Source organism: Echinops telfairi, unplaced genomic scaffold (genome assembly GCF_000313985.2).
Source record: "Echinops telfairi isolate 266 unplaced genomic scaffold, ASM31398v2 ScPeMD7_10;HRSCAF=50, whole genome shotgun sequence".
NCBI lineage: Eukaryota > Metazoa > Chordata > Mammalia > Afrosoricida > Tenrecidae > Echinops > Echinops telfairi.
This window is the reverse complement of record NW_022103907.1, coordinates 3,881,682-3,894,079: the sequence shown is the minus strand read 5'-3', so window position 1 is coordinate 3,894,079 and position 12,398 is coordinate 3,881,682. Positions and strand designations below refer to the sequence as shown.

Sequence of the window (12,398 nt, the reverse complement as noted above, 5' to 3'; positions counted from 1 at the left end):
TGCTCGGGGACGCTCAAGGGGAAATATCAGAACAGGATTCCACACCAGGGCTGTCTGAACTAACTCTCAGACACTCCCTCCCCTTCTCTGCCAAGGACTAATGGGCAAGCAGCACACGGACAGCAGTGGGTAGGGAAAAGGAGCCAACAGGCATTTGCTCTCAGTGTAAAATACCTGAGGGCCTCCACCCTCTTGCTTCATTGCAGTGAGTGGAGAACATCATAGTCCTGGTTCACTGAGAACAGGCCCTCTTTGGGGCAATTAGAGGGCATAGAAATGCCTCCGTTTGTTTTACAACTGGGAGCCCAGCTTCATCCATTCCTGCTCACCATCACCGAAGCCCCTTAGGACAGTCTTCCTAGTTTGCTTATGGTGGGAGAAAGCCCACCTTCTGCCTGGGATGGCACCTCCCATGACCTCTCACCAAGAGGGCCTAAGTCTGTCCTGAGAGCACTGCCCCTCCCAACCTTCTGTCAAGGTCAGTTCTCTGAAGAGGAAGGCCAAGAAGGTAGGGCCCTCAGCTGGGGCCCAGGTGTTTGCAGATTTACACACCTTTACCTATCTCTTCGTCTGGTCCCCACCAGGCTTGACAAGGCACATGACTGCTTCCCTTGATGGCTATTGAGCAAATGAATCCAGTTCCACTTTGCAGCTGCGCTCTCTTGGGGATGTATTTGTCATTGTGGAAAGAAATGATAGAGGAACAATTACCAAATGACACGAACTTTGACAGCATAAACCCAGGAAGAGCTGCACAGAAAGGACACGTCCAGAGACTTATATCCTGGAGCTCCTGCTAGGGGACAATCTAGAGGGCTGGCTGAAGCTGGCGCAGAAGCTGAAACTTTGGCCTGGAGGACCCCTAAAACCATCCAAAGCTCCCCGGGAAAACTTTCATACATCTCCTGTCATCTAAGAGCACACCAAACGCTGCCCAAATGCCATGGCACTGCAGGGCCCTCTAGCAACCCCTTTTTTAGGAACAGCATGTGTGCTGGAGGGGCACCTGTAATAGCACCTGTAGATAGAGGGCCCGCGGGCTCCCAGGGTCTATTTGTGAGTTAGCCAGAGAACAACGATCTGAATAGCGCAACAGCTTGTGCACACACATGTCTCGGGGTGAACCTGAAGTCTAGAAAGCCCAAGCTGGTTCTGAGAGATAACATTTCAGAAGAAAAGCTAGCATGTTTTGCGATACTTATAAAAGCTTCCTGTAATAAAAGGTTCCCTATTCCTTTTCTTTTCTTATGGCTCGTAACCTCTGAATAAAAATGGACTTGTGGTGACAGGGATGTCAACCTGGCAGATGTCAGGATCCAAAGTCCTTGCTTACTTACGTTCCCTCTTCCCACCGTTTGCTGCTGGGTTTGTGGCGGGACTTGTCAGGCAGCAGCACAACCCTTTGATACCTGCCACTTCCTGGTAGCAGTTGAGTCTCAAGACTACGGGGCATGTTCCTAACTGGACACGGAAGCACCTATTCCAGAATTAAGCCCTACCCTTCATAAGACAAAGTGGATGATGCCTTGAATTCTGTAACAGAATGTTCATGGTTCTTCTCTCTCTTTCCTAAGGAGATGGATCCATCAAGGGGCCCCCCTTACTTTATCCTGGAAGGCGCAAGCCGATTTGACATCCAACAAGGCCAAGCAGGTGAGAATGGAACTCTTCCCTTCCAACCCAGGGTTAAGCCTGGCTGCCCTAAGCTGCCCGATGGATAGAGAGGGATGGGGAGGCCCACTCGGACACCAGATTTCTGTGCAGCTCCTGAAGCGGTAAGGGCGATCTCTCCCTGCTACTGTGCGTGACCACTCCCTCCTGGGTCGACAGCCCGCAAGCTAGATGAGGAATTTCAGAAGAGAAGGAGAAAGTGATCCCAGAGTGTAGTCCAAGATCTGAGTAACCAACCAAGCAACCAACCCCCTCACTGTCATGCAGTCAGTGCTGACTGGTAGTCACACACACACACACACACACACACACACACACACTCACCATGGGTTTCCAAACCTGTAACTGTTGACAGGAGTAGAAAGCCCAGCCTTATTCCTGTGGAGCTGCTGGTGGTTTCAAACTGGCAACCGTGGGGATGGCAGCCCGGTGTGTAACCACTACACCACCAGGGCCCCCCAGGGTCTAAGTAAGGGGGTGTACATCTGTTGCTGGAAGATGAAAAGGGAGGCAGGTCAAGGGGGAGACATGTTAATTATGTGTTTCCCTGGCTGGGGCAGATATTTGGCGTGTGTTGGTTACCTGGTGCTCTGCTTCCGTGAAGATCACAACCAAGAAAACTCTGTCCAGCACCTCTGCTCTGTCACATGGGGTCACTGGGAGTTGGCAAAGGGCTTTTTGTTCGCTTGTTTCAGTTACTTCTTCTAGAAACATCTCTATCTCGTTGCTAGGTCCCATCAGGTCGAGTCCAACTCCCAGGTGACCCCATGGGGCAGAGTAGACATGCCTGAGAGCGTTTTCATGGTTGTAATCTTTATGGACGGAGCCCTAGTGGTGAACTTGTTACTTGTTGGGCTGGTTTACCCCAAGGTCAGCAGTTCGGAACCAGCAGCCACTCCATGGGAGAAACGGGGAGCTTTCTATTGCCATAAAGAGTTACCGTCTCAGAAACTCACAGGGGCAATCTGTGCAATGGGGTTGCTGTCAGTCGATGTCAACTCGATGGCAGTGAGAATCATTCCAGAAGCAAAGGACCAGGATTTTTTCTGGTGGAACTACTCTGAGGGTTTGAACTACCAACCCTTGGGTTTGGTTAGCAGCCAAACATCTCACCATTCTGCCACCAGAGTCCTCCTATTGGCTTTACATATGGAGAGACTGAGGGTCCAAGAGGCAAAAGATTGATGCCATGCCAAACAATCAAGCAGTGACAAAGTTGGATTTGAAAGCGGGGTATTTGACTTGCACCAACCCCACCCTACACACTCCATCCCATCCTACCTCACCCCAAATGCGGTCGCAGGAGCAAGAGAGTTGCTGAAGAGCTGAGGGGTGTGGACCTGAGGGACAGAGGAAGGCTCTGGCAGGTGGCCAAAAGATATTCAGAGCTGAGACGGGGTAGGACTGGGGGCACTGGAGCTGGGGGAGAGGGAAGGTGGGCAGAAAGGGAGGGGATACAGCAGACATGGATAAGAAACTCTTTGGAGCAAAGACTCTAAGTCTGCTGTCAAATGCCAGCTTATAGATTAAACCCAGGCTGCAACTTTGCCTCGTGGGCTCACTGGGCTTCGGCCAGAAACTTACTGGTGTGCGTTCAGTGGTGAGGAAAGCCCCATGCCAGCCACTAAGTCCCCTCTTAGGGTTTCACCTAAACTGGAGACCTCACTGCGGGCATCTCTAGCCCATGGATCAAGCACGATGTTCATTGTGCTGAAGGCGGGAAGACACAGGGGGTGGGAAGGAGCCATATCCAAAAGAGTCCTTCAATGACATCCAGGGAGACACTAGTGGGACAAGAGGCAAATATTTCTGTGTGAGCGAGAGAGGCCCTGACATGGGGAAAGAGGAGCCCATATTAGCAAAAGAAAAACACAAATCTGTTTTCGGCAACTCAGAAGATTACCACTGTCAGCAATGGCAGCAGCCAAATCATTTCTCCCTTTCGCTTTGGACAACAGAGTCAATAGGAAAGGTGGCCTGCCAGTTCCTCCACAGCCAGTCCTGTGTTCCACCTATCTCCCCACAGCATCACCATCACCATCACCACTGCCATCATGACCACCACCTCACCACCACCCACCACCTCCATGACCACCTCCACCTTCGCCACCACTGCGGCACCGCCCCTACTGTGCGCCATTCTTTAGCACTCAGTGCATTCTTTCTCTGATTGTCTTCTCTCCGAGAAGGATGGGGGCGGGGGGGGCGGACAGAGTCCAGGACGTTATTCAGAAGGAGGGCTGTGTGTGAACTCTGGGGGAGAGACCTGTGAATGGGCGTGGTGGAGCTCCCAGTGACGGCAGCCTCTCCTGATTTATTCCCTCACAGGAGACTGCTGGGTCCTGGCAGCCCTCGGATCCTTGACCCAGAGCCCGCAGTGTCTTCAGAGGATCCTGCCGACGGACCAAAGCTTTTCACACAAGTATGCAGGGATTTTCCATTTCCGGGTATGTGCTCTGTTGGATCCTCCTTAGATAAGATTTGCCATGAGCCCAAGGGAGATGAATCGATGACATAGTCCCAAGGTCTGGTACAGAGATGGCAGTGACACTCAGGCAGTAACTGGGCCTCTTCCAGAAAGGATTCTAGCTGGGTTATCAGCTGACAACACACAGGGAAGGTGATGGCTAATCTTAATGCAAATAAAGAGATAAGGCAGGAATGATGAGGAGAAGAAAAGAGCCATTTCTCAAGGGCCTGGTACCCACCGCTGAGAATTCGTCTCTGAGTCTGTTCCTGGGCCATGTCATGTTACGATGTTGACAATCATTGTAGAGTAGGTTGGGACACCTGGAAGGATTAGTCTTTTCTCAAAAACAAAAAATCTTCATAATCATTGCACATTTTTTCCTTCCAACAGAATTCCAAAATCGTTTCGTCTAATTAAAATAGATAAGCCACTCTGATGTGGAGTGAAGCTGCCTTAGATTTATGTATTAATTTGGAAAAATAACGTTCTTAATGTTCCAATTATTCCTTTCGAGAAATATGATCAATCTTTCCATTAATTCGTAGCTAGTTTTATGTCCTTTAATAAAATGTTACAGTTAGGATTTCTTGTTGGGACTGTACCCTTCTTGGCAAATTGATTCTCAGCTGTTTTACAATTTTGTAGTTATTGTGAATGAAGCTTTTTACCCCTTCATTTCTAGCTAGCTGTTGATGAAAGAGACAAAAGCTAATATTTATGATATTAAACTTACCAAATTCTTTTATTCTACTCTCTTAGATGGAGTCTTTGGATTTTTTTAGTTATCTAATAAAATCTATAAATGGAAATAATTATGCCTCTCCTTTCAATATTTCTAGAACTTGGTGTGCTTTTTTGTCTTGTTGCATTCATTAGACCATCTCCGTTTAGAATAAGAGGAGCAAAAAGCAAAATCTTGCCTTTTCTTGATGTTAGCAACAGGCTCTTTTTAAACCTTTAGGGTTCGATTTGATAACATTGTATTCAAATTTTTGCACCTATATCAAAAGTTAAATTGATTTCTAGCCCTGCTTTTTTTTAACCATGTTTAATTTATGCAAGCTTTTACAAATGGACTAATTAAGCTTTGCATACTCTTTTGGATTGTAGTAACTGGAATGATAGTTGATAATCATTAGATTCCTCTGTTAGTGTGTCATACTGGGGTGGCTTGCATGTTGCTGAGATGCTAAAAGCTATGCCGCCTGTATTTCAAATACCATCAGGGTCACTGATGTGGGCAGATTTCAGGGGAGCTCTGAGACGCATTCAGTCAAGGAAGAAGGAACAGCCAGTCCACTGCTGAAAGATTTGTCACTGCAAACGTTATGAGTAGTCGTGGTCTGATATAGTCCCAGCAAATGAACCTCTCTAGTTGGCAGACATGCAAAGTACAACTGGGGGAGATCGGTCTCTTCAAAGCAAAGTCAGCCTTAATGATATGGATTGGAAAAAACTTTGCAGAACCTTCCTTGCTTTATGAGGCATGGTTCATAAGATGCAGCGGCAGCTACAATCTTAAAAGTTTCAAGTCATCCGAAGTGAAGTGGAAGGCATAAAGATCCATATCCTAGGCATGACTGTTGTTAGGTGCAGCTAAGTCGGTTCTGACCCATAGCGACCTTGTGCACAGCAAAAGGAAATACTGCCTGGTTCTGCGCCAGCCTCACAATTGTTCCCCTGCCTGACCCAACTGCTGCAGCCACTGGGACAGTCCATCTCCTCGGAGGCCTTCCTCTCCTTCACCCTCCCTCTCCTTTGCCAAGTCCACGAAAGCCCTCCGAAGCACAGTCTCCAGGGACTGGTGTCTCCTGACAACACGTCCTAAGGATGTAAGCTGACGTCTTACCCTCCTGGCCTCCAAGGAGCATTACGTAGCTTTATCTCTTCCAAGACAGATTTCTTTGTTCTTTCGGCAGTCCATACCATTAGTGACCTGAAATGGACAGAAATTGACCCCAAAAGACAAAGAAACCATTTCAGGATCTCTCTTGAAGTACGATGCTGTCTGTCATGGGATAATATCATACACGTACAAGGCAGGTCAGCTAAAACAGCCGTTATTCAAATGTAGGCAACAATCACTCAGCCAATGATGAAGAAATTAAAGAATCTTACTAACCTCTTCAGATTGAAATGAATCAAACAGGCAACCAAGATACACTGATAATTAATGGTGATCGGGATGCAAAAGTTGAAAACAAACAGGATCAGTAGTTGGAAAATATAACCTTGGTGATAGAAATGCAGCTGGAAATTACATGATGAAATTTTGCAAGACCATGGTTTCTTCATTGCAAATAATTATGTTCCACAAGATAAATGGAGACTATATACTTGGACCTCGCCAGATGGAAGACACACACTAAACCACGATTGACAGATGTGTGGGAAGAGATGGTAGAGAAGATCAACATTATCAGCCAAAATAAGGCCAAGAGATGGAAGCAGGCCTTTCTGCCAAAGTGTCCTATGTAGACTCAAACCTCTAATGTATCCATGGGCAGCCAATGGAACGCTTGGCTTAACATTTTGCACCACTCAAGAGCTTCCTTAGAAATTTAGCATTTGAACCTGGTTCCTTTGAAAATGTGATTTGTTTAAATTTTCCTATTTACTCAATAATATTGTTCTGCTTGCATCTCATACCTTCTATAATGACTCTTATCAGAAAATTCTACTTTTATTTCCAATTTTAAATTTATTTCCAAATTTATTGCCATAGAACTTTTATACTGTGCTCTGCTCATTCATTTGATCTCTGATACGTGTGGTAAATCCACTTCTCAGTCTCGGAGTTGTAGTTTTGACTTTCCCTTTTTCCTTATCCAGCTTGCCAGGATTTTTGAAAAAAATCTGATTTTGACTTTCATGCTTACTTCCTTTTGTTGTTTTTGCAGAATGAATTCTAATTTTTTTATAATTAATTCCCTTCTACTTTATCTGGATAAATTTTATTGCTCTCATATTTTCCCCTGAAACTATACTCAAACTATACTGAAACTTTGTTAAATGGTAAGAGCTTTTTAAACTATAGAATTTCATAAAATCTTATAGGATTCAATTATCAAATGTCTTATCTTTAATACCTTCTTAGATAATTTATTCTTAGTTTTCGCTTCTCCTTGGATATATACTGAAAATAACAATTGCTCCTGAGTCAATTCCAACCCCTGGTGATCTTGAACTCCATATGGTTTTCTTGGTCATAATCTCAAGGGAAGTTGATTGCCTGACTTCCCTTCCAAGGATGGGTTTAAAGCACCAACCTTTTGATTAGCCATTGGGCACAGTTTGTTTGCCCCAAACAGAAAATTTCTTTGCCATATGAGTTGTTTTCTAAAGTTTATTACATTTTCAAGTATTTCAATCTGAGAGAAGAGTTTTGCTTTGTCCTAGCTCTGGTGGTGTAATGATTATGTGTTGGGCTGCCAACCACAAGATCGTCAGCTGGAAGCCACAAGCCAGCCGCTCCTTGGGAGAAAGATGAGACTTTCTACTCCTGTAAACAGTTAGAGGCTAGGAACCCCACAGGGGTAGCTCTTCCCCGTCCTATAGGGTCGCTATGAGTCAGAATCAACTTGATGGCGGTGAGTTTTGTGTTATTTTTAAGTTTGTAATGTCACCAGGAGTTGGAATTGACCCAATGTCTCTGGCTGGCTATAGGGTAGGATTCATTTTATTGATCCCTCTCGATCTAAAGGTTTGCATCTTTTCCTTGCTTCGTTGAGTTTCTCGCAGCACCCCTGGGTGGTGTACCTGCTTAGCATGCTTGCCTGCAAACAGACAAGTTGGACATTTGAGAATATGCCGGGGCACCTTGGAAGAAAAACCTAGCATTCAGCTTCCAAAATATGAGCCACTCATAGTCCTCGGAAGCACAGTGCTATTTTGAAATGAATGTGGTTGCCATGGGCTAGAATCAGCTATCACTCCACAACAGCTGGCTACTGACAAGTTTCCTTCCGGTAGCTTTGGGACCTCTTTAATCTAGTGTGTCTGATGGCAGTCCAGGAGTTGTAATGGTAAGTCTTCTTGACAGTCTGCCAGTGCTACTAATCCACAGACCACACTGAGGAGCAAGGGAAAGAAGGAAAAGTTCAGCTTGGCCTGGACTCTCATGAGGCTCAAGGAGTTCGCAATGCTCTTTAGATGCTTAGGACTGCCTGAGTGCCAGGCGGACACACCATGCCCTACTGGGTGGTAAGAGAAAGACAGCTGCAGTGCTGAACGCTATGGCTATGCAGTCTCTCCTTGGGCACTCTCTCTGCACATGATGACGTCAGTGCCAGGGCAACCTGGATGTTCTTGTCCCCCAAAACATTTCTCATGAGTAGGTGAAAAACAGCACCAACATGATGTTGCTGGGCACAGACATTTCCCAGACACAAGCACTCATCACTCAGAGAGGTGAGCCAGGAGACACAGGTAAACATCCACTAGGGACGTCCTTTGCTTTCTCTTTGGGAGCAACCATCTTATCGGATGGTCTTTAAGAGAGACAGAGAGCAAGTTTAATCTGCATTGCTGGTGCTAAACGATGGGGAGGAGAATGGGTTCTAAGGAAAACCACCCAGAAGGACTCCCTTATCCTTAGTGTCCTACTGTGTGCCAGGCACTATTCCGGGTGCTGAACAGAAAGACGGGAGAACAACGTGTACTTTCACAACCCAAGCCTCCCTTTCACAATCTCGCCGGATCCGAGTCACAGGTCTAAGACGATGCTACTCCTACCACCCCTGGAGAAAGGAGTGACACAAAACAGTGGCTCAGGCAACCCATGGCAAAACCACGATTGAAGCCCATCTCCTTAGGTGGGGTCCAATGGACCCATGCGCCCTGGTGTTCATTGAAATCCAAAGTTAGGTGGTGCTGTCCTTTGAGCCTCCTTCCTCTAGGAGGTGGGATTGACGTTCCACATGGCTGCGGATGGAATTTATGTCCACCCTCCAAATCATGTCCCTGTTGCCTTCCTGCCTCACCCCTCCCTGTATTACTCTGCCTGCAATAGGAAGGTAAGTGTGCAAGACCCAGCAAGTGTGCCAAGACCCAGCTGAGTCACATTGCACACCACCCGTGTCACTTGCTGTAGAGCCAATTCTAAACCATGGCAGCCCCGTGGATGGCATGGTAGAACTGAACGCCATCGGGTTGTCAGTGATGGCCTTTTTCCCAAGGTGCCTCTGGGTAGATTCGAACCTCCGGCCTTTCCGTTAGCAATGGAGTGCGTGAACTAGTCCTACCATCAGGGACTAGGGCTGCAGTGCGAAAACATCTTTGTTGTGAAAACATCTTTGTTGCTCCACTGACAATTCTGTCCTGGTCTCCATGGCTGCTCTGGACGTACGTCTTCAGCAGGATCTGACAGCCCAACAGCTGGGACACCCAGCTGCAGGAAAAGCCGTGCGGACAGCTTCCAGTCACCACCCGGCAGATGATCGATGGCATCCAATCAGCTCTGCCCCGGGCCCACCTGTTGGAGGTTTGCCTTCACAATGACACAGGCCTGAAGCTGGCAGTTCCGCGACTACTCCAGCACCAGGAGACCAGGAGAGAGAGTGAAAGGCTGGCTCTGTTATGGATCTTCTCATTTGGTCGCGTCCCGGGTGAACCATTTAGAGTTGAAGGCTGGAGATTAAAACAGTCTGTTTGGGGAAGGAACATCTGGTTCATTTGTGCGGTTTGCGGCAGCAGCGGCAGCCAGTTTTGCATCTAATGGCAGGGCCAGCTTGCTGGGAGGGAGCGAAGCTGTAACTGCTTGGTCCTCCGGAGCCATCCTGTCCTTCTGCCTCCAGCTCTCTGTCCGTGTTGTCCCCACTTTGCTGAATGCACTCCCTACCCCTGCCTTAGGCTGAGTTCCTTAGAGGAGACGAGCCTGTGAGGCATGCACACGCACATATATGAGCAGGCATGCAGAGATGCAGAGAAAGAGCCTTGCGTTCAAGGAAACGCCTGACCTTGCTGTGGAAGTTGCCAAGTCCCAAAGTTGTGGGACAGGCTTCTGGCTGGGTCTTTCCTGGCGTGCATGGCATTAAGGGCTGATGAACTAAGGATTGGCAGGTCAGGGGGACACCACTGGCTCACAGGGTTGAGAGAGCTGGTGAATCCCCACTTCTGAGGTCAAGCAACAGGCTGCTGGCTCAGTCCCAAGAGCCAGAGGTCAGAGGTTGGTGGATTGGATCAGAAGGCCCACATATCTCGGAGGTAGGCCGTACCCCCGAGGAAACTTTCCTTATGGCAGATCACAAAATCGTGGGTAACATGGTCTAGCCAAGTGGACCCGATTAACCATAACACCTGGACAAATCCTAGCTCCAGCCTTGAGCTTCCAACACCTGGTGGCCTCCCCTGCACCCAGTCAGCTCCCCTGATGGCTGCTCTCCTCTGTGATTCCACATAGACACCCCCAGGGGCTATTTGTGTACAAAACACAACTAGGTACTCTCAGGCTAGAAAGTCTGTGCGTGTGTAAAACTCACAATGGGATGAAAGCTCAAAGCCACTGCCATTCAATCGATTCTGACCCATGGTGACCCTATGTAAGGTTTCAGAGACTGTAAATGTTTACAGGAAGAGAGAGCCTCATCTCTATCCTGAAGAGCAGCTAGTAGATTTGAACAGGGGAACTTGGGGTTAGCAGTCCACTGCTTACCTGACAGCCCTTCCAGGGCTCCGCAAAGAGATTTGGCCTTGCTTACCAAAGTGAAGCCCAAGTTTTAGTAGCAAAGTTAAACTGGAGCTCAAGTCTCCTTCCTCCTTTTCAATATTTTCCTTGACTACCTTCACGTGTGATTCATTTTCTCCATCTGCTCAATGAGCTGATGTGCCCAGTCACCTGCCCAGCCAGCTGGCTGATGTTGTCTGGGAAGAGTGAGTTGTCACATTGGGTAGGTCATATGATAAATGTGCTTCCTTTGGGGCTTGGGATGCAGAGCATGTTCCAAGACCCCCTCTTGCCCCCATTCTATTAAAACATGTGCTCATCTCTCTTCTAGTTCTGGCAGTGTGGACAGTGGGTGGACGTGGTGGTTGATGACCGCCTGCCTGTGAAGGACCAGCGCCATTACCTCTTCGTATGTCCTCGCAAAAACAACCACGAGTTCTGGCCCTGCCTCCTGGAGAAAGCCTATGCCAAGTAGGGACAGCCTGGCCCTCTGCCCAGCCTCCCTGCTGCCTGATCTTCCCCACCCCGTGCCCTGGCAGAAGCTCCTCTCCAGCTGACCACGGGGCTATCGGCAGCTCCGTCGAAGGCAGGCCATGTTCTCAGAGCACTAAGGCCTTTGCTACAATCACCGCATGTCAGGCCCCATGGGGGGCCATCAGGAGGGATCCAGAGGCACACTGCAAGTAGCAGGCAGGCCAGGAGAGAGATACAATGGCAAAAGCTGGTGTAAAGACACCGATGATATAGCGTGCTCGGACCAAAGTCAGAGGAGGCAGCAAGCAATCCTGACTCTCGGGAGCTCTACTGAAGAAGTGGCATTTGAGGGAAGCTTTGGATGACAGACAGACAGTGGGCTTGGCACAAGCAAAGACCTAAGGGCAGGACAGTTCAAGCTGAGATGGGGACCTAAGGCAACTCTTGTCACTTGGCATTTCTGAGTGCGGCCGGGGCAGTTGCTCTTTTTTTAATATATGATCAAACCAACCCAATTGACCAACTACATTTTTGAGCTGGTAAGTTCAGCTCACTCACCACTGTGGGGTCGCTCCTGACTCAGAGTCCTATCTGACTCGTAGCAACCCTTTAGGAGACAGTAGAACTGCCCCTATAGGTTTCTGAGACTTTTAAGTCTTTACAGGAGCAGACAGCCTCCTCTTTCTCCTATGAAGCAGGTGGTGGATTCAAACGGCTGACCTCGTGGCTAGCAGCTTTTTAAAAAAATCATTTTATTGGGGGCTCATACAACTCTTCTCACAATCCATCCATCCATCCATTGTGTCGAGTACATTTGTACATTCGTTGCCCTCATCATTCTCAGAACACTTGCTTTCCACTTAAGACCTTGGTATCAGCTCCTCATTTTCCCCTCCCTCCCTGTCCCTCCCCCTCCCTCATCAACCCTTGATAATTTATAAATTATTTTGTCATGTCTTACACTGTCCAACGTCTCTCTCCTTACACCCACTTTTCTGTTGTCTGTCCCCCAGGGAGGAGGTTATATGTAGATCCTTATAATCGGTTCCCCCTTTCTACTCCACTCCCTTCACCCTCCTGGTATCACCACTCTCACCACTAGTCCTGAAGGGATCATCT

The 12,398-nt window shown here is 47.9% G+C and overlaps 1 protein-coding gene across 1 annotated transcript in view; it reads left to right on the top strand.

Annotated features, from left to right (window-relative positions):
- CAPN13 (calpain 13) overlaps positions 1 to 12,398 on the top strand; it is a 65,319-nt gene that overhangs the window by 7,311 nt on the left and 45,610 nt on the right. Inside the window, exons 2-4 of the mRNA XM_045287019.1 lie at positions 1,578 to 1,653; positions 4,000 to 4,118; positions 11,137 to 11,276. Coding sequence (XP_045142954.1) covers positions 1,578 to 1,653; positions 4,000 to 4,118; positions 11,137 to 11,276 — 335 coding nt within the window. The remainder of the gene's footprint in view (positions 1 to 1,577; positions 1,654 to 3,999; positions 4,119 to 11,136; positions 11,277 to 12,398) is intronic.